Here is a 22660-nt window from a genome sequence, read left to right on the forward strand (position 1 = left end):
AAAATCAGCTGCAAAATCCTGGCATTTTGTCATCTATAAAGCAGTCATTTATCACAGTCACAAGCAAATTAACACAAACACTTACCTTAGGCCCAGGAGCTCCAGGTAGACCAAATGAGCCTTCTGGTCCCATCAAACCCTATTAATTTGTGAAAAAGGCAGAAACATTGCTGTACTAAGCTAGAGGAATAACAGCTCCAATATAGCATATTAGTAGAATTAGTGTTAGTAGAATTAGTATTATATTTCTATAGTGAAATAAATAAGACAGGAATATAATGTTTTTCATCATATTACTATACAAGCTGTAGCTCTGACACAGCACAGTGGATTATTTAGACCTTCTATGGCCTAAGGAATGCCTACTGTGCAATGGAAAAAAACACGCAGGAAAAAAGCACAATCCTGTCATGAAACTCTGCAGAGAAAAAAATCTGCAACTTAAAACCCTGTCTACACTGATCTAATCTTTAACCTATCTCTAATATGTCCTTAGCTATAATTGAAGTGATACAAGAGCTTCTTAGTTTACATTTAGGGTCCCCAAAACCAGCAAAAGTATATGTAGCATTTCACAATTATCTTCCTTCTTTCTGACCATGTGTCCCTCAAATGTTGCCATGCCTTGACTCCTTTTGCAAACTTTGTGGAGATTTATCTGGAGCAGTTAACTTTGGGGCCACACCTTTGCATCTTCTGCAGAATCTTCAGGATCGAACTGTTACCTTCAGAACCCAATAGCTTCTGCTATTTCAGATCATGACCCTTCAGCACATGTACAGAAGCCAGAGCACCTCCAAAGTAGTCTCTCAGACTCCTCTCACGGAAACATGTTGGTAAAGGCATGTTTAGTTGCCTTTGTTCCATATGTAAAATTAGAGCTAAAGGGTGTTAAACCATCAAATGGTTGTCTTTTTTAAATTTCTGTTTAGAGCTGCTCTCAAGCATACAGTAGAAAAGAAAACCTTTTTCAAAATCATACTTTCCAGGAAGGAACTCCCATTTATAGTATTTTCCACATCTGGTGTTAATGTCTTTCTCACCACTTCATCTCACTTGTCTTTGACTCTAGAACTGCATGTGTCAATAAATAAATATATTATTATTATTTTATTTGGACTTGCATATATACTCTGAAATATAATCTGCTGTAAGAGTGTACTTAAGACACAGCATAAAATAAAAGCATAATAATACAGAAAGTCAAACAATTAAATAAGGTTTGGAAATCTAACTTGTCAGAGATTAAGTTTTATCAATTATTCTAATTGATAGTATTTTCAAAAAACGTTATTATTGTTATTTAATCTTTGCTTTCATATCGATAAAAACAACCACCTTCCATTTAGTACTACATGTTAGGAACTATTGAGTTCCATGATATTATCTCAGACCTCCTTCAGAAGTTACATGTGATCAAAAATAAATGTAAAAACCTACAGTAATTTGTTACAGAGATTGTGACTTATTAACTTTCTTTGCTAAAAATAAAAGGATGGCTTTGTTTTTGCAAATACAATAAAATTCAGAGTATTTGTAACAAGAAGTAATTCTTTGTAGCCAGGGTTTTCAGCATTTTATCAATTTTCTGGTATTTCACCTGTGCTTTACTAATAACTGAGGCAGCACAGATTAACTCAGGTTTCTTTCCTGCTCTGTTGTACAAAAGCACTGGTCAACAAAACTTTCCATCAATAAACACAGCAATTTGCTCTTTAGGCCACAGAAACAGGTCTGTTAATACAAATAAATGGTATCAATCACAAGACTAAAACTCGAGTAACTTTGCTGCCAATTTTCCTCAGTCTCAGACTTCTCCCATTCAGTCAATTGCACATGAAAATTCTTTTATTAAACTTCAATTTCTGTAAAATAACTAATAATATCATACATCAAATAATTTCCAACACTTTACTGAACTTTGAAGATTAGATCTGCTTGTTCTTACTTAAGTACAAAATTAGTCCAGTCATCTAATGAAAGAGGATTCAGTTAATCTAATCATAGAATCATAGAATGGTTTGGATTGGAAGGGACCTTAAAGATCATCCAGTTCCAACCCCCCTGCCATCAGCAGGGACACCTTCCACTAGACCAGGTTGCTCAAAGCCTCATCCAACCTGGCCTTAAACACTTCCAGGGAGGGGCATCTACAACTTCCTTGGGCAACCTGTTCCAATGTCTGACCACCCTCACAATGAAGAACTTCTTCCTAATATCTAATCTAAACCTACCCTCTTTCAGCTTAAACCCATTTCCCCTTGTTTTGTCATTAACTGCCCTTAATGTAATGTATTGTTTGGAAAATAAAGGTTTACTATGCCCTATGCTATTTCTTTCATAATTTTGGAACAGAAATTACCAATTCCCCTCCAGCTAGAGTTAAGTTTCTACTCATAACTGAAGAGTCAGTGTATTCCCATTAACCATTTGCTTATGGCCTGTTTAGCACCAGCTTTGCTACAGGAAGCATAAGAAAATATTAATTTGGTTTTGGAACCTAACCTTGATTATATTAAGACTGTCTTAATTCACTTGTACATCAGGCCTGCTTCTTCTCTATTACTCTTTTTATTTACATAGTAAAATAAAGTTTTATTAATTTTTATTTCATTGTAAGGCTTAATTTGTCTGTTTTAAATCAAATTTTGTGTTAAATGTTGACCTCCTCACTTCTAAAATGCAGCTGTCTTCATTGTATGATCTTTTTTTGCATTCCTTGAAGGCTACCTTCCTTGTCCAAAAAACACTGTGAAATTATTATTATCTTCTCCTCAGATTCCTGTTCTGTGCTCATTACCAGCACATTAATCAGCAGAGAAAAGCAAGCACAAGTTTGGGGAGGGATAGCGGGAAGGGATGAGAAATCTGACAGGGGAATTTCTGCCTCCTTTCACGTTGCCACCTCAGTGTAGCCCTGTGTTTCAAGTCATGTAACATGCTGTTGAGAGCCTACCCTCTACCAGCTCCACATTAGATCACTTCTAGTTTATGCCCACACCAGTCCTCGGAGTACAGAAGTGGTAAATATTCACCACAAATGTCCCTCATTTATTTTATTTTGTAGAAAGTGGAAATACTGTATGTACAGAATAGTCCTTTTAAAAATCAGGTACGTGTATATATCCACATTGAACTGCAAACATATAGTAGAGAAGGCAAATCAGAAAATATGTTTAGTAAAATTAAAGGTCAGGCAGAAATAAAAGCCAGTTGTCCTGGCTTCCTTTCTTGCACTTTCATTACTAGGCCATATTTAACATATTTTATTTAAAAAATCACAGGAAGATGACTGCATAAAATCAGTATCCTGCAAGAAGAAAACTTTCAGATGCAATATAGAAAAGCTTGAGAACATAATCTGAAAACTATGGCATGTAAAATTAAAAGAGAAGAACACGTCCTGAATAAAAATAAAGAACAACTCAAGGACACAAAATGTAGCATTACTCCCCCATTTTCCAGAGCTGACACTATTTAGGCAGCAGAAAAATTAATAAATTACTGATGCTGGCAATGTAATAGGGATAGTTATTGCTGAAGAAGAAGAAGTTGTTACTGAAGAATTTTCCCAAGGTATTAATAGACCATTCACAAGCTTCCCATCTGTTTTTTCTGGAACAAACATATTCAGTGTGACTAATACAAGGAAAATCCCACTATCTTTTCTGGTTGAAATTCCCTAACGCCATATAAAGTATTCAAATATTCCATGCATCAATTTTGTACTTATTTTATCAGGTGACAAAAGATACATTAAATGAGTTGACAGGAAACTTTAATAAATTATTTTCAAGTGTATCAAGAACCAGATGTTATTTATCTAAATAAAATTTGAAGAAAACATGGTAGGTGAGTTACTTGAATAAATTCGTACACTCTGGATTCCCACCAGGCTTCATTACAGCTGATGATACAGCCTTCCCTCCGGCATTTTGTTCAACTTTGCTCAGAAAGGAATGGAGAAAAAGTTTCCAGTTATAGGCAATAAAAATTATTAGAGGCACAGGTGAGAGACCAAATGTGCATGTGTTAACCAGTTGTAAGGACATCTGAACTTCCAGCTCAGGCAATGTTTTGTCCAAATTTGATCTAAACAGATGCAATAACTGGTTGTCAAGGAAACGTATTCTTTCCAGAGAAGATTTTTAGGTGGCTGAAAAAGACCTTTAAGTTCATGAATAGAAAATTAATCAGTGTACTCACTTTATACAAAAGGGCTTCTGACAACTCTAATGTAGTGGTCAGGCCTGTGGTAGAGTCACAAAAGGATGAGCTGCTGGGTGGATGCAGGGTAGCTGTATGATGTTCAAGAAATTCTGAATGTAGTGGGTGACAGAGTAGCCCTGAATTAGTGAAACTCAAAACTGGTTTCAATGTTCCTCTCCCACCAGGACTGCACTGGTTTTAATTGATCATATATTTTATTAAGGAACTGTGAGTATGGAAAAAGAAGTGAGCTCTTCAATACATTTATAGACATTCACATGCCTATACGTAACCTTTGTTATCTGCAAACCAGAGTCAAGTTTTTTTAAACCAGAGGGCAAGTTCAGACCTCTCTCCTTTGTGGTTATCTACAGAGATATAGGAGAAAGCACAAACCACAATCTTAGTTCTTCCAAATTTTCTTTGATGAAAACCAGTAAAACAAAGTGAAAAATTAAGAAAAGAAATAGGAAAGGAGATCTGTGGATTGTACAACTTTGAAAGGTCTATTTACAGTTTAATAACCTCTTCAGCTTCTTCCAGTGATAATCCACATATCTATTTGGATTCCACATGACTAAGCAGTACTCAGCACAATCACTTTGATAAACTACAGATTTAAGAGTTCTTTGTGGAATCAATGATCTCAGCATCATCCTGACAATTTAAATTAAAGACCACCTCAAAAATGGTGAGGTTTACTTGTGATGGGATAGACATACTGTGTTGGGTTGGGGGGGAGGCAAGTGTGACTGAATTGAGACCTCAAGAGTCGCTCAACGCCAGAGTGTGGGTGAGGATGGGGAGGCCCGTCTGCAGCCCGTGGATGTCCCCATGCCGGAGCCAGGAGCTGAGCCCAAAGAGGTCCATGACTCCATGGGAAGCTTGTGTTGGAACATCCTGTTCCTGGACTTTCATGCAAGGAAGAGCGCCAATGGTGAACTGACTACAACCCCAATTCCCTGTCCTCAGTGCTTCTGGTGGGGGGGAAGGTGGAGAAATCGCGTTCTTACCTGTACCATCATTAATCTGCAACATGAATTTGGCTTACAGATTTTAAATTTTAATGTAATATTTAAATGAATATGTTGTAGTGAAAACAGAGGACTGTTCTAGACATCACTGAAACAAATGCATACTGTGGGAAAAAAATCTCTCTGGAGTCTCTGACAGCAGAAAAGAAAGGTCCCTAAAAAGATTATTCCTGTCCTAGAATGAAAGGATGGCTTTAGTAGTACAACAGTAGGCATCCTGATGACTGAGGAGTGAACTTCAAGCCCCTTTTAGAGAGCCACTGACTATCCTGTATTTGACCTTGCAGATATAAGTATGGATCTCCTTAAGTTCAGAATGAGCCCTCTCTTCTACTTTTAACACTACAAAGTGGCATCTGAAACTCCTTTGTCTTTTGGAATGGATGAAATCCAGCCTGACAGCTGGATGTCAAGAGGAACTTCACTACTGATGAAGCATTTTCATACGGAAAGACCTTGAAAAGAGATGGGGTAGATAAACTGAGAGACAGACAAGTTATGAAACTGAACAATACAGTAACAATCACCAAAATCCAAGAACCTTTGGCAATGTTCTCTCACCTGCTGCTAAAGTATGATGTTTAATGTAATGGCAAGGGCACCAGAGAGAACAGTTCACAGCTTTCACTCACTATTTCCACACTCCAAATATGCCACTGAGCTAAAACTTACACTTGCCATAGCCTTGGCTTTTGCTGCTGATAGAAGGAATATTGCGACTTCTAACCATAGCTTCCCTATTTCAGAAAAAAATGGTCAGTGCCATTTGTACCTACAATGCAGGCATCACTGTCAAAGCTTCTGAGTCTCTCCTGTTTCATGAATGCCATCTGCTTATTTCTAATGGTTTTTCTGAAGCTCTATCCAGAGCATTTCTTTCTTGCTGCTATTCAAATCCCTCAGCTTTGTCCTGATAACTTCATTTATTACTTCCTTTTACCCTTCACTTTCAGATAGAATTAATTAGCAAGAGAATTATTGCTGAGATTAATTTTTGTAAAATGTGTTTATATGTTAGTCTCTTATTTATCAAAGCAATGCTATCAAAGCATTTACAAGAATCTGATACATCTTCCCAGTTCAGATATTAGAAAACTGATCACTATTGTTATTAAAACTAAAATCACAGAGTTGGACTCTGATTTTTTTTAGCTTCAATACATTATCCAAGCTAAAGAAATAAAGCAGTATCTTACAATTTCCCATGTAATCATATTTATCCTAATAACAGCACTATAAAAATGCTGAAATTTTCCAATTAATTATTTTCACTGAACTGCTTTCTTGGCTTTCTGAGAAACAAATGTTTCTTTTATGAGGACTGGACAGGGCCCAGCCCGTTACATGCACAACGTATACTGTATCTCAACTGTATCTCAACGTGAGGCAAGAAAAAAGCAAGTGATCTTCTTCCCACAGTTGTCACACATTAAAACATTTGCATATGCCATTCTGCTACAAATCAAGAAGTATTATCTATTTTTTCCCTGACAAGTGTTAATAATTCTATAGTCTGAATACAACTGCATAAAATCTCGGATACTACCATATGGCTACATACACTAAGAATAAACAACAAATTTTTTAGAAGAGTAAAAAAATTTAGTCATTCAATGCTCTGTTGTCCATAGAGATAATAGCATCAGTCTTAATTCTGTACTTAATTCTCCACAGTATTTACTTTGTTCTAGCAGTAAGAGTCTATATTGATCTGCTTGAGGTCAAATATAGGGTGAAACACAGGTTCATTAACTAAATAAAAAGTTATAAATATAAATTTATGTTATATTTATTTAGTTATAAAAATTTGTGATGCTAAGCCATGTATTTCTAAGGAAACTCAGAAGCATTTTAGTCAGCAAAGATGATAAAATATGTTAGCAAAGAAGATAAAATATCTCAGGCACAGAACAAAAACTACAAAAAGGCATGTAAACAGTGAAGATGATTAATAATGGAACCATGTAAAAATTATGGAATTTTTCAATAGAAAAGACAATTATTTTTTAAGTCAGCGTATGTTCAACCATTGAATAATTTCCTACTAAGTAATGAAAGATCACTAACCAGTTTTAAGCAGCTGTCTCTTTTGCCTTTAAAATTTCCATTTTTTAAAGTCTATATAAACTTGCACCAACTTTCAGAACAACCATTTAACTACTGTAATTTCTACAATGAACATGGAAATCACCCTATTCAGACAATAACAAAGATGTGGTAAGCTGGACTGTCCAAAAAAGAATGAATTATTTTCAGTTTACTATATTCCAAAACAAAAATCTCTCTTTAAGCAGTTTGGGAATTCAGCAATCTCAGCTATCCTCACAGTCTTTTGTCAAAAAAACCCTAATACAAAAGCATCCTGAAATTCATCTTCAGGAATCCACTGCACACTATGACAATATTTAAGTCAGTCTTAAAATAAAAGTCTTTCAAAATAAATTTACTTGAGTACTTTCAAAGTTAAAGCAAAGTTAATTAATTCAGAGAGTAAATCCAAAGCAATGTGTTTGGTGGATTTGTTTATCAAATCTGTAGTCAGGAAATCATTAATTTTAAAAGAAAAGTGAGTATATAATATTTTGGGAGGAATTCAGAGATTAGACTTAGTCTGATCATATGTGACAACCTGAAAATGCTAGGTTGCTACTGTATTTGCCATTGCTTGTTTGCTTATTACAGGTAAAGAATGACAGCATCAGAATTATTTGTTCATAACAACACCATTTGGCAAACTTACAGTATCCCCTGGGGATCCTTTTGCTCCTGGTTGACCTGGTGGTCCAATTTCACCCTGTATTTTTTACATAAAGAGAAGAATTCCGTAATTAATGCATGTATAGTTAACAAATTTTTAAAATATTCTTTAATCATGGAATTTATTTAGTTAGGCTTATTTCTCAAAGTATTATGAAATCAGCTTTGTTGCTTTGAAATTATTTGCTCCTTCTGAAATAGTTCAAATAAAATCTAATGAGAAATTTTCAACTATGTCAAAGAATTTGAAGCAGGTCTCCATTCATTTGCAACATGATCTGATGTCCTAAATCCCCACTATGAAAATTCTCCTCTGAGCCCAGACTGAACCCTTACTTTGGAATGGGTATATATACACACAGGTTTTAACTGTGTTTTGAACTATTGATAATACCTTTTGTCCTTTTGCTCCTTGATTTCCAGGGATTCCAGGAATTCCCTGATGGGGAAAAAGAAAATCTTTTAAATATATGGAATAGTTTCTCCACAAAATAATATACAACCCCCGCTTCAAGTCCTCTTAAATTTAGTATTTGCTGTATGATTGGGGTTCAAAATATGGGTAAGAAATATAAAATTGAATACATAAGAGAAAAAAACTTTAGCTGGAAATATGAAAACTATTTCATCTGGCGATACACTGAAACGTTAATGTTCAGTGACTCCCCAGTGCTTTTGCACCAGGAGTCCATGTCTGCTGCTGGGCAGGCTCACACGCCCCCGGTTACCCACTAAGGGCTGCAATGCTTTACTGAAAACCCTGACTGACACAGGGGAAGAAACTAATTTTCATATCCATAAGGTTTCCTACATAAGTTAGAGCAAAAGTCCTACTCAGTAGGACCATGAGTATGACAATTCCTATTTTCCTATCTAAAATATAGCGATTGTGACAGAACACGAGATAGCTATAATTATATTTTATACATGCTAGCTTCCACCTGCATAAATACTTGAAGAACTCTGTCATTTCCTCAGCATCATTGCTCATTTAGCTCTATAGTATATCTCACATTTTTCTTACAGTGATCATTTAACTGAACATGAGTCAGTTTTAAAACAAAACTCCATACATACTTAAAACTGTAGTCTACATTCAGTTAATCTATTTTCTCTATCAAGTAAAACTATTAAAATTTATTGGATACACATTGTTCTTACTTGTACCATCATTAATCTGCAGAATGAATTTGGCTTACAGATTTCACATTTTAATCTAATATTGAAATTAATATGCTGTAGTGAAAACAGAGGACTGTTCTAGACACCACCAAAACAAATGCATTCTTTGGGGGGAAAAAAAATAACATGAATGTAACAACCAGGAATAACCTGATAGTTTCCACATGGATTACATCTGTGCAATGCCGGTTTGGAAAAGATAGTTCCATTGTTTTGCAGTTTACACCCATGTAGTGGGTTTGTGTGGCAAGGTTTTGGTAGCCAGAGGTTATAGGGGTGGCTTTTGTGAGAAGCTGCCAGAAGCTTCCCCATGTCTGACACAGCCAATGCCAGCCAGCTCCAAGACGGACCCACTGCTGGCCAAGGCCAAGCCCAAGCCCATCAGCAACGCCTCTGTGATAACATAATTATAAAAAAAAAGGGGGTAAAAAAAGCATATTTTGCAGCTAGAGAGAGGAATGAGAATAGGTGAAAGAAACAACCCTTGCGGACACAAAGGTCAGTGAAGAAGGAGGGGGAGGAGGTGCTTCAGGCACCAGAGCAGAAATTCCCCTGCAACTTGTGAGGCAGGCTGTCCCCCTGCAGACCATGGAGGTCCACAGTGGAGCAGATGTCCACCTGCAGCCCCCAGAGGATCCCACGCCAGAGCAGGTGGATGCCCAAAAGAGGCTGTGACCCCATGGGAAGCCCGTGCTGGAGCAGGCTTCTGGCAGGACCTGTGACCATGTGGGGGACCCACACTGGAGCAGTCTGTTCCTGAAGGACTGTACCCCATGGAAAGGAGCCATGCTGAAGAAGTTCATGAAGAACTGTTGTTCATGGGAAGGACTCAGGCTGGAGAAGTTCATGGAGGACTGTCTCCCACGAGGGGGACCCCATGCTGGTGTGGGGGAAGAGTATGAGGAGACCTCCCTCTGAGGAGGAAGGAGCAGCAGGCGTGATGAACTGACTGCAACCCCCATTCCCCATCCCCCTGTGCTGCTGTGGGGGGGAAGAGGTAGAAAATGGGGAGAAAAGTTAAGCCCAGGAAGAAGGGAGGGTAGTGGGAAGGTGTTTGAAGATTTGCTTTCATTTCTCATTATCTTCCTCTGATTTTGATTGGTAATAAATTAAATTAATTTTCCCCAAGTTGAGTCTGTTTTGCCCGTGACGGTTATTGGTGAGTGATCTCTCTCTGTCCTTATCTCAACCCACAAGTCTTTCATTATATTTTCCCTCCCCTGCCCAGCTGAGGAGGGGGAGTGATAGAACAGCTTTGGTGGGCATCTGGCATCCAGACAGGATCAACCCACCACTCACTCAGCTTCTAGTTAATGAAGACCCTATCAAGCATAGACAGTTCATTGGTCAATGGCACATCAGTTAACAATGACATCCTGAGCATGTTACAGGTTATCAAAATTCCAATATATTTGTCATTAAAAGAAGAGATCAGAGAAAATAATAAACTGGAAAACAATGCCTCATTTTGAGACTTCTACTCACATTGTGTAACTTAATTCTTCTTCCTAAACTTTTGTCCAAAACCATCTTAGATCTTTTGCACAAATAAAGAGAAGGGAAATAGGGTATATTTATCACCACATATAGGAACTTCCAGACCCATTCATAAATTCTCCGTATAATTATTTAACAGTTAATTTCTCTAGTTGTAAAATATAAAACTAAATTACAAATATCTGTACCTGTAATACAGAACAGAATCTCACATATGCTGAAAAAAACTCCCACTAGGCAGTAACCTTCTCATACTGAAAGGATGCAGCAAAGCTTTTCACGGTTACATTTCTATGCTGTTTGCAAGGCTGAGAGAAGACAGTTCCACATACTTATCCAACACAGCAAATTATTTACCATTATATAAGCATGCCTAAAATAAGAAAGATATTTAACTGTGTATCAGTGGCAAAGAGGGATAAAACTCAAAGAATAACTGTAAAACTAAGTTGTTTTTTTTTTTCCTTTCCTTTTTTTTTCTTCTGATTGACTCTGCACTACTGAAGGACATGGAACGTAGGTTCTTATTTCAGTAGGAGCTGGTCCAGACCCTTAAAATTCTCTTATGGCTCATTGACATTCACTCAGCTAAGAATGAATCTATCACTTATGCTAATATGAGTGACTTCCAGAGTACATGGGCTGGAGATTTTCAGTTATTCTCCACATGTCAGTTGGCACAAAAGAGGGAGAATGAAGTGGCTAATTTGGTCATAAAGAATGAATTTTTCCCATGAGAGTTATTTTTTCTGTATAGCTTCCACAGTTCAGTAATTACAAAGACTAATTTCTGTAGTATCAGCTCCAGGATGCTTAAAAAATTAAATTTTCCTTGTCATTATCTATTCCCAATCTATTACTTCCTTTTACATGGATAATCTCTGGTTATGCCAATTAGAATTATTTGCACTTTTGCAGAAGACAAGGTAAAAAAGCAGGTCATATATCCTGTGTTTCTACCTTTACTTCTAGGCCAAAAGCCAAACCAAAATTTAGAAATGTGTTCCTAAACAGAGATTTCACATGCAGTACAAATCCTCTGAATCTGAGCATTTTTTTGTCCACCATGAGTAATAAGGCACTTTTAAGCACATAGTCTAATAGGGTGGCATAACACTAACTAAATTATCAAAGAAACCTTACTCTAATTATCAAAAAATATATTCTTACTTCGAAGTAAGAAGCAACAAGTTTTACTCCATTTGTAAGATAAAAATGTAATTTTTGTGACAAGTATATTGTAACTAAAATTATCACAAATGCCTGTGTTTAATCAAAACTTAATATGAAACAGATTCATCATGCAATTCTTCTGACACTAAGGGAAACACAATGTTTGGAACTGCTACAAATGGGAAACCTGCCACCCACTGGGAGTAACAGAATCAGTGCTATGGAATAATTCATGAATCACGGGCCTACAGAAAAAAATTGCCTTTGGAGATGTCCTTTGCAAAGCTATCAAGCAAAATTTTGTTCATATGAAATAAGAAAAAGGGGTTGCAATTCTAGATTTTATTTTCTTTGTCTTTCCAGAAAACTTCTTTTAAATGGTTTATATTTATCATATATGCTATTATAATACTAATATAGCATATATTTACATTTCTAGCCAGAACAGCTAAAAATCAAAACATCTGCTGTGCTTTAATGATTTTTGTCCTTACATGAGTTGAACCATCACAAAATCCTGTAATATTATTCATTATTTTGGCCTTAATCAGCAAGTGCTATAATCAGATTAAATTTAAAGTCAGCAAGATAGCCTATTAAACCTAATTCCTTGGTTTAAAAATGTGTCTATTCTAAAGATTCTCAACTGCAGTTTTATCACACACTGCTGAGTTTATGCCTAAAAACTAATGTCACCATATATCAGTCTGGCAGCTAACCAAGAATTTTTATTTATTGAGACACTGTTGTCTTTACCCTTTATTCAGCCCACTATGCCTGTTTAATCATTTATCTTCCACCCTGTATTACCTATGGGTACCTAGAAAGCCCGTCAGCTTTCTAAACTCGTTACAGACCTGGGGAGGCTTTGCAGTGTACCCCCAGCACCTAAAGTGACACCTGAATGCCATGCAGGTAACTGAAATAATCTCTGGTGTCACTAGAGGTGCTGCAGGATAGCTGATCTACCCTTCAAAAAAGATGTCAGTCTGCTCCAAGAACTGTGTTATACATATTCATAGAATCAGAGAATCACAGAATAGTTTGGGTTGGAAGAGACCTTTAAAGGTCATCTAGTCCAACCTCCCCTGCAGTGAGCACGGACAGCTTCAACTAGATCAGTTTGCTCAGAGCCCCATCCAGCCTGACCTTGAATGTTTCCAGGGATGGGGCATCTCCCACCTCTCTGGACAGCCTGTTCCAGTGTTTCACCACCCTCATTGTAAAAAAATTTCTTCTTGTATCTAGTCTAAATCCACCCTCTTTTTATTTAAAACCATTACCCCTTGTCCTATTGCTAAAGGTCCTGCTAAAAAGTTTGTCCCCATCTTTCTTATAGGCCCCCTTTAAGTGTTGAAAGGCTGCAATAAGGTCTCTCTGGAGCCCTCTCTCTTCTCCAGGCTGAACAACCCCAACTCTCTCAGCCTTTCTTCAGAGGAGAGGTGTTCCAGCCCTCTGATCATTTTTGTGGCCCTCCTCTACACCTGCTCCAACAGGTCCATATCTTTCTTGTGCTGACGAATCCAGATGTTGCAGTTGCCCTCATCCATCCCAAATGGCTCTTGGTACCAATGCCTAGGTGACTAAATCCCACACACCTTGATGTCTCTTTCTCTGGAGTAAAAATTATTGTTTTTTTTTTTTTTTTTCCTTTTCTTTGCTTGTTTGTATATGCCTGGTGTGATAGGCCTCTACAGGCTTAGACAGCAAAAGCTTCTGACGAAGTCTTTACATTGCCTAGGAATCACAAGACATATAAGTGTAAACTAGGATATCCAAAGGTAAAAGGAGCTATGAGTGTGCTTTACTTGCAAGAAATAGCAATGCTTGGTCATGGGTCCCACAGCTTCACCACAGAATGAAGCTCATCTGGGTGTGCAACTAAATCCCCTGATGCAGTCTTCCTTAGATGCAGCTTGCACAACTGGGACTTCAAAACACCCAAAATCATGAATTTGTTTCTGTTGTGATGATGAGCTTTGATTACAACACTTATACAATTCTGTATAGATATTCCATTTTATCCCAGTTTTAGTAATTTAAATAAAACTTCCATTCTCTGATAATACCTGGCAGATACAGTGGATTTAACTGTAAAAGGAATATGGTTTCACAATCCCTGGAAAATCTTCCTTGTAGCTTTCATTAATCATAGAAGTGCCTATTTTTGCTGTGGATGCTATTAAACAGATGGATTATTTTCCATGTTGTCCCACAAAAAATCCATTAAGTAAATTGCCCGAGGCCATTTAAACACATCAACTAGGTGCAAGCATTTTTACTTAAGCCACAAGCTACATTTCTAAAATTATTTTTCCCACTTTTTCTAGCTAGTATTATGGATTATTTGTACCTCCCTCATGCCTAACTTTATGTTTGCAAACAGTAGAAGAAACCACACATAAAAACTTTTTCCAGAACAAAACAAACGAAAAAATATTTTACTCCTAAAATGAATATTTACTAGCCTATTCTATCCTTTATTTTCTGACAGCGTCTTTAATATTCCCCATCTCTTCAGTGTCTGATAGGACTTTATTCTTCAGTACTGGCTGATAGCCCTACTATGGAAAGTAGGAGTTTCTAGACTACAGATAATATATCCATTATCACAAAATTCTGTCTCTGGAAGACGCAAAATTATAGAATATTTACAAAAGCTTCTCTGTCGTGAGAAAACTGGTTTGCTGTCAATTCCCCAAGATGGAGAGAACATTAGTATCATTATCTGATTATTAACTTATTTTCTTAGAGTAGGTATACAAATCTAAAACCTTTCAACATACTGCTTTAAGCAGGCTCCTCACTGAATACATCTGGACTTATTTTGTAATGTGTCAAATATTTGATAAATACTATCTAGGACAAATCACTATGGAACACTTTTTCAAACCATCCATTCTTCTTTCAACATCAAGACAAAAATACCCCAAATAATATCACGTTTCTCTATTAAAATGATAATTATTTTTAAAGTTATGATAAAACAATACTTCCTGTTTAAACAATGAGATCTTTGGAAAAAGTAGTAAAATGTAAGGTAAGCATTGACCCTTTATTTCAGAGGTCATTTTTTGGGGGGGAAAAATCAACCAGCTTTTCTACTGCTGTTGTTGAATATTGATAAATATTATGGTTTATGTTATGGCTTAATATAGTACCTTCTTTCATATTTTATTTTTTTATGAGTATAGTCAGTGAGGTTATTTTGCTGTAACTCTACCTTGTTGAAACTATATTAATTTTAAAAGATTGATCCATTGAGTAACATTTAGAAACCTTTTGTTAAAAGATTATCACATTTAAGGCTGTTGCCCATTTACACAACAAAAATTCAGTATGTATCCATAATGATCATTTGTAATTCAGGCAGTGACACAAGCCTCACAAAAGACTCCCAGCAAGGTAGGGAGAAACTGTAATCAGAAATTTAGTCTTAAAAAGTCCATAGGCTTTTTAAAAATACTGCCAGAATGGTGCTAATTTTCACCCTACTCATTTCAATGGGGTAACTGTTAATCAGGGTCAGCTGAAGGATCAGGTTTAAAACAGATAGAAGTCATGACTACTGATAAAAACACGTTTTTTCTAGTGTGTATTAGTTCTCTGAATTATGTTTCAATCAAATGGCTCCTTCCACTCTGCAAAATCTGCAGTTCTGATTCTGGGAAGATATTGCAGGACATTATATGAATTATAGCAGTAGAACAAGATTCACAGAAGACATCTATCTAGCCAGATGTTCCCATGATCTCTTTAAACACCTGAAAAATACTACTGTTAATGTATTATTGATCCTTACTTGAAAAATCAGACTTGATGATGCATGAGAGATTTACTGGAGGTATGTAAAAAAGTACGAGTCAAGCCATAATTTGGATAAAAGTACAACAGTCAAGATACATTTTAAAAGATTATAGCAAATCCTTGGTAATCCTAACAGAATGAAACACATAAACCCAATTTGGATAATGGATAAAACTTTCTACTGGGGAAAGTAGCAAAGTATATATAAAAGAAATTAAATGAAGATGCATCTGCTACTACTGATTAGTTGGAACTGACGGCAAAGAAAAATGGGCTAAATACAAAGAAGCATTCCCACAGACATAACGAGCATCCACAGGACTAGCATAGCAGCTTTAAATTAAATACAGGAAAGGAAAAAGCATTACCAAGATCGTTGCAGTTATAAGACCAGAGTTTGCAAACACTTTTTTGGCAAATCAGTTATTAAACATAAAACACACACATGTTAAATGTGGAACACAGTGACCCCTGTTGCATTGCCAACAACACAGACCTTGGAAAATTGTAATTTGAAAGCTGGAAATACTAATAGAAAATGAGAACTGTGTATATCCTGTCACAGGCTGAAACTGCTGTCACTGGGGTTTTTTTGTTAATACCTTTCAAAACAATATGAGTATCAGACTTGTCAAATCTTTGTGGATCCAAAGGTGTCCAGACAAAACCTGAGCCCCCAGCCCTACAGGTGACACCATGATGCCCTCCTTCTGCCTGTCACACCAGGCATCAACCTCACAGACTGCACAAACCAACATCTGATCTATCTAAAAAATTTACACTGACTTCTAACAGCTGACAAACTGACCCATGTTTGACATTTATATGGAAACAGACAGACATTCAAGCAGTTACATGGCTTCAAACATTTTAAAATTTCTCCACTACTTAAATTATGGAGAAAAGCTTATGATGGGTCACACAATTTGAGCACCTTGCACACGTAAGACAGGGCAGGCTGAGGGCAGCAGAAACTTCTCGAAGGGCACTGACTGCTGCGCTGCTCCTCGCACCCAACGCACCCAGCTGTCTGACACTACAGGAATTGCAGTTCTGTTCTCATGGGTCACCCTGATGTGGAAGAATGCAATTTTCAGCCATCCCCCTTTCCTGTAGTAAGGAGCCACTCGGTTGAATTAGCAGTGAGTAGGCTTAACAACAAATCATGTATTTTTTCCATATGGTGCATATTGTGAAATTTGTCACAGGATGTAGCAAATGAAAGCAGTAAAACTGTGTTCCAAAAAGGACTGTAAAATTACTAGAAAATTGGTCCATTGTTGGCTATTAAGTAGGATGGGCCAGCATGCATTTTTGGCTAAGGAAGTCACAAAAGCTCTGACAGAAGAATAAAAAAAATAAAAATCATTTTCTACATACTCCTATCCATTGTCAGAGAAAAAGTTCTGTGATAATTCCTTTAGTCTGAATCTGCTTGGCAGTTCTTATCTGTATAAGAAATAGCTAAGAAAAGTTGATGCAGAGACTGGGATCAAACCTTTCCAGAGCACAAAGAAGGAAAATCACACCTTGACTCACATAGCAATCATCAAATTTAATTACTAAAGCAAAAAATTAATTTGCACAATAAAAGTCAAAGGTTGCTTCTTAAATCTTTTAGATGGTTTAATATTTCTGTAATACATTTCTTTATTCTTGGTCTTAGTGGATCTAACAACCTTGATTTTGCTGGTCCTGTAGTCATTTATTCCATACTGGTCCAATATGAGTAAAATGTGTCAAAATCCTGAAGTCAATTTCTTTTTTAAGTTTGACCTGAGAACAGGATCTCATAAGCACTGCATTCCTTGTGCTTCATTAGCCCAGAGTACTATTTGACTTGTGATATGTAATCTTTTTAGAACAATGGCTAAGCACAAATATACAATATTTTTAAATTATCTATCTGAAAAAAAAAATGCTGCCATAGCATACACAATAATGAAGACTCCCAATACAACAACATGTGGTACAAATGAAAAAATATTTCTTTTTATCATAAGGTTATTTTCAGTTTGGGAAGTAGAGGTCTTATACCATCATGGTATTTTAATCTTAGCAGAAACATTAATTAAACCATACAAACGGATTTAAATTCACTCTCATTAAAGATGGTTTAGTTTTTTCTGCCATTATGGATGGGAAGCCAGCCTGTATTCAGACAAGACTTTCCACAGCTTCAATTCACAGTAATTTTAATAACGGTACCAAATTTCCCAAAATTCGCTAGCACTGTATCTACTTGAGTGCCTGTGACTTGAGCATCAACTTCTCAGTTTCAGGCTTAAAGCTCTTTGTGAACACAGACTGTCTTCATTGCTTCCTGAATAGAGGTCAACTGACTGATCTCAACTACAAAACTATCTTTATCTGCTTCTTTATAACAAGAATACTGAGTATAAGCAACATTAACGTGGTTCCTCTGACGAAAGGATTTTTAAGGCTCACAAATACTGCAGATCTCCCTTATTTAACTTCACTATATCTTTTCCTATTCCTACACTACAAATTATGTGACAATCTATCTTGAACAATTGTCATGACCCTAACTAAGCATATTGCACAAGAATATTGCAATGCTATCGATCATGAAGGACACATGGAAGCAGCCTAACAAGAAACTAGTTACAGCCCAGCTACCACTTGAACATAAAAATAGCAAAGAAGCCCTGCTTTAAGTTGCTTGCTTGTTTTCCTTGCACATTTTCTGGAAGGGTTCAATTCAACTAACTTGAATTAATCTAAAAATCTAAACTGCCTAAACCAGTTAAAAGAAACAGGCAACTTCAGAAGAAAATGATCTCTTCTATTTGAGACAAATATTTCATGATGGGATGAATAATCCCATGCAGATATCAGTTTCATATCAGAGAAGAACCATAACACAGAGATGAATTAAATATGTCTACTTCACTACATTAAGTGAAATGAAAACCATTCTGGGTAATTATCGGAATACAGACTATAGATTAGATGCCCAGATGCAGCACTTAAAGCCCTGAAGGAGTTACAGCTAGATTGCTTCATATCACCACCCTGACCACGGCTCTCAAGGAGGCTGTAACTCAGACCTTGTGAGGACATAGGTACAGCAAATCTTTACTCTGGCTTATCCCATATGTTGAAGAAGAACGATGACTAGTATGAAAACTGGCTACCCTGTTACTACCCTGTTGAAGTTGGATCAGAAGAAGGAAAGTCAAACATTCTTTTGGTAATTCTCTTTCTATTTGTGGTTAAGTAACTCACCATAAACATGTTGAGAAGCACAGAATAGAACAACAATGTGTAAATGAAATAAACTGAAACAATAAATATTTATGGCTGCTACATTCTAACTGAGTGTCTTCTTCATTCATAGCCTACTGCCTATGTTTGGTTTCTAAGTATAGCAATCAGCTGACGGAAGTTTCTCTTTGGTCTCCAGACTCACTGGAAATTCCAGCAGATATTTAAATCAAAATGCTAATCCCTAGTGTTCATACTGTATTAGGAAAGGAAGATAGAAATATTTAGGAGATGTGTTAAGGGCCAGCCCTCAGGAATCCCAGACCCTGGAGGTAAGAGAGAAAGTCTGGAGAAAGGAAGACTTTCCCTTGGTTGACAAAGATGGGTTAGAGATCATTTAGGCAAATGCAACACCCACAAAGCCATAGGCCCCAGTGGGATGCACCCGTGAGTGCTCAGAGAGCTGGTGGATGTTATTGCAGAGCCACTCTCCATTATCTTTGAAAGATCCTGGAGAACAGGAGGTGTCTGAGGAAGGGAGAAAAGACAACATCACTTCAGTCTTCAGAAAGGGCAAGAAGAAGGACCCAGGAAACCATAGGCCAGTCAGCCTCACCTCCATTCCTGGAAAAGTGATGGAACAACTCATTCTCGATGTCATCTATAAGCATCTGCAGGAAAAGAAGGTTATCAGGAGTAGTCAGCATGGATTCACCAAGGGGTAAACATGCTTGACTAATCTGATAGCCTTATACAATAACATGACTGGCTGGGTAGATGAGGGGAGGACAGTAGATGTCTACCTTGACTTTATCAAGGCTTTTGACACTGTCTCCCATTACATCCTCATAAGTAAGCTTAGGAAGTGTGGGTTACATGAGCGGACAGTGAGGTGGATTGAGAACTGGCTGAATGGCAGAGCTCAGAGGGTTGTGATCAGTGGTGCAGTCTAGTTGGAAGCCTGCAGCTAGCAGTGTCCCCCAGGGGTCAGTATTGAGTCCAGTCTTGTTTAACATATTCATCAATGACCTGGATGAAGGGACAGTGTACCCTCAACAGGTTTGCTGACGATACAAAACTGGGAGGAGTGGCTGACACACCAGAAGGCTGTGCTGCCATTCAGCAAGACCTCGACACGCTGGAGAGTTGGGCAGGAAGGAACCTAATGAAGTTCAACAAAGGCAAGTGCAGAGTCCTGCACCTAGGAAGGAATAACCTCAGGCACCAGTACAGGTTGGGCGTTGACCTACTAGAAAGCAGCCTTGCAGAGAAGGACACGGGAGTCCTGGTGGACAGCAAGCTAACCATGAGCCAGCAATGTGCCCTCATGGCCAAGAAGGCCAATGGTATCCTGGGGTGCACTCTGGAGTGCAGCCAGCAGGTTGAGGAAATTTGTCCTGTCCTCTGTTGTGCCCTAGTGAAGCCGTATTTGGAGTGCTGTGTCCAGTTATGGCTTCCTAGTTCAAGAAAGACCAGGAAATACTGGAGAGAGTCCAGCAGAGGGCTACAATAATGAGGGGACTGGAGCATCCCTCTTATGAGGAAAGGCTGAAAGACCTCAGTCTGTTTAGCCTGGAGAAGAGATGGCTGAGAGGGGGATCTTATCAATGCTTCTAAACACCTAAAAGGCGGGTGTTGAGAGGATGGGATCAGACTTTTCAGTGGTGCCCAGTGACAGGACAAGGAGCAACGGGCACAAACTGGAACACAGGAAGTTCCACCTGAAGATGAGGAAAAACTTCTTTACTTTGAGGATGACAGAGCACTGGAACAGACTGGCCAGAGAGATTGCGGTCTCCTTCTCTGGAGATATTCAAAACCCATCTGGATGCAGTTCTGTGCAACCTGCTCTAGATGTACCTGCTTTGTCAGGGGGGTTGGACTAGATGAACTCCAGAGGTCCCTTCCAACCCCTACCATTCTGCGATTCTGTGATATGACTAAATCAGGCCAAAATCATGTGATGATACTGCCACCCAATAGGGACTGTTGAGTCCTTTGGCTGTCAGAAGTCCATTCATATTTTCAAGTATCCCACTATGCATATATTCATTTTTCTGATCCTAGGCATAATGTTTCTGTTGAAGAATATACAAAATCTATTTTGTTAAAGAGTAATTTCTAATGTGTTATCTATAATACTGAAGGATTTTACAGTGTCTTCAAGTGTTCCTTGAAAGCTGTGGGAGTTAAGAAAACTGTAAGGTAGGAATAATGGAGAGATTTTGCTGTTTCAAGACTGATCAGCACATGTGGAACATTGTTTAATGAAAGTATAAACACCAACTTTCTTGGCACTACGATGGCAGAAGTCAGCCCAGTACACCGTACCAGTCCAAACATTCTCTTCAAGCATCTCCTGACTTCAGAAAAGCCTTTCTTGGATGTATAAAATTAGCACACAAATTTAGGAATGCCCCAAGTATTATTACTGACATCAGGTGGATCAAAAAAAAATGCAAATTAGTCCTCTTTTAAATATCACATGTCAAAGGAAGTGAATGTTAATCACTAAAGGCATATCTATTTTACACCAGTTACTATATAATTTTCAAGATCTTTAGTGGTTATTCTCTTCTTAGCGGGCAAATTAACCCATTATTTCTGGAAAGTATTAGATCAGACCAAATTAGATTAAACACTTATGCAAACACATAATTTAGTAAACTTACAGGGAAAGTAAAGAACAATTAAAGAACTTCTGAACTTTCTAACTCAGATCAGCTATCCAGACAGACCCCAACCGGATTCACAGACACGCACACACACACAGATTATATAGTTTTAATTCATTAACCTAAGACAATTCTGCAACCAAACACATTTTTAGCTGAGATTTGGGAATAAAGAAATTTCTGATAAAGAATACAAGATTAATTTACAGTTGTGTGGATTTGTCCATTCAACTCCTCAAAAATCTCCACTTGATCAAGTCCCGTAATTTTTCTAGAATGTCTTTTCTTTCAATCCAAGCACCAGTATCCTAGCTAATATACTTGAAATGTATCTGTACATCATTTGCTCAAAATATCATAAAACAACTCATAGAAATGCTTTTGAACGATAATCTGTTAAAACAGACAGTAAACTGACTTTTTCCCACTTAAAAATGTAGTAAAAGTCAAACTGTATAGCTATCATGATCAAATATTGATAAACCACCTCTATAAAAAGCCCCACTTCAATATTAATACTAAGAAAACCTAGTTTCTGGTACTCAAGAAAAAGTCTGTGACGTCTGTAAGCACGTGCATATTGCAGTCTCTGCAACTGATGTAAGGGACTCCAGTCTCCTAAATGCACAAGCATTTAAATGGGCAAACATTTCTAAGTATTTTTGAGCAATATTACCACAAGAGGGGATATCTGATGTGCACTGTATACATCCATACTGCCAAGTTAATTCACTCTCAAATTTCATACCATATCTCTAGACTCCCTCTTAGCCAAGCTGAGAACAGGACAGTTGAAGGCTGAAGTTGCAGTATGAAGTGAATATGATCATTCTCTCAGTGGGAAAAAAAATAGGTGGAACAATGAGTGTCATGGCTCTTACTCTACAGATGGTATAAGTTTATGCCAAAGCAATTAATCCAGGAATTAAATATAATTTTATAGTACAGATAACTAAATAGCAAGTTTAAAGTCTCTACATGAAAATTTCCAATAAATACCCCAAATTATTTTAATGCATAGAAGAAACTACACTCTTCAGAAGAGTTTGTGGTTTTGTGTATAAACAGGACTACTTCATTGGGATAATTAATGGAATA

General features: G+C 37.3%; 1 protein-coding gene across 1 annotated transcript in view; it reads right to left on the reverse strand.

Annotated features, from left to right (window-relative positions):
- LOC104522510 (collagen alpha-1(XXI) chain-like) overlaps window positions 1-22660 on the reverse strand; it is a gene marked incomplete at its 5' end in the record, with an annotated part of 50377 nt that overhangs the window by 15555 nt on the left and 12162 nt on the right. The window contains 3 exons of the mRNA XM_010164830.2: window positions 86-139; window positions 7984-8037; window positions 8395-8439. Of these exons, the coding sequence (XP_010163132.1) occupies window positions 86-139; window positions 7984-8037; window positions 8395-8439 (153 nt within the window). The remainder of the gene's footprint in view (window positions 1-85; window positions 140-7983; window positions 8038-8394; window positions 8440-22660) is intronic.

Source organism: Antrostomus carolinensis, unplaced genomic scaffold (assembly GCF_000700745.2).
Source record: "Antrostomus carolinensis isolate BGI_N321 unplaced genomic scaffold, ASM70074v2 scaffold1183, whole genome shotgun sequence".
Lineage (NCBI taxonomy): Eukaryota > Metazoa > Chordata > Aves > Caprimulgiformes > Caprimulgidae > Antrostomus > Antrostomus carolinensis.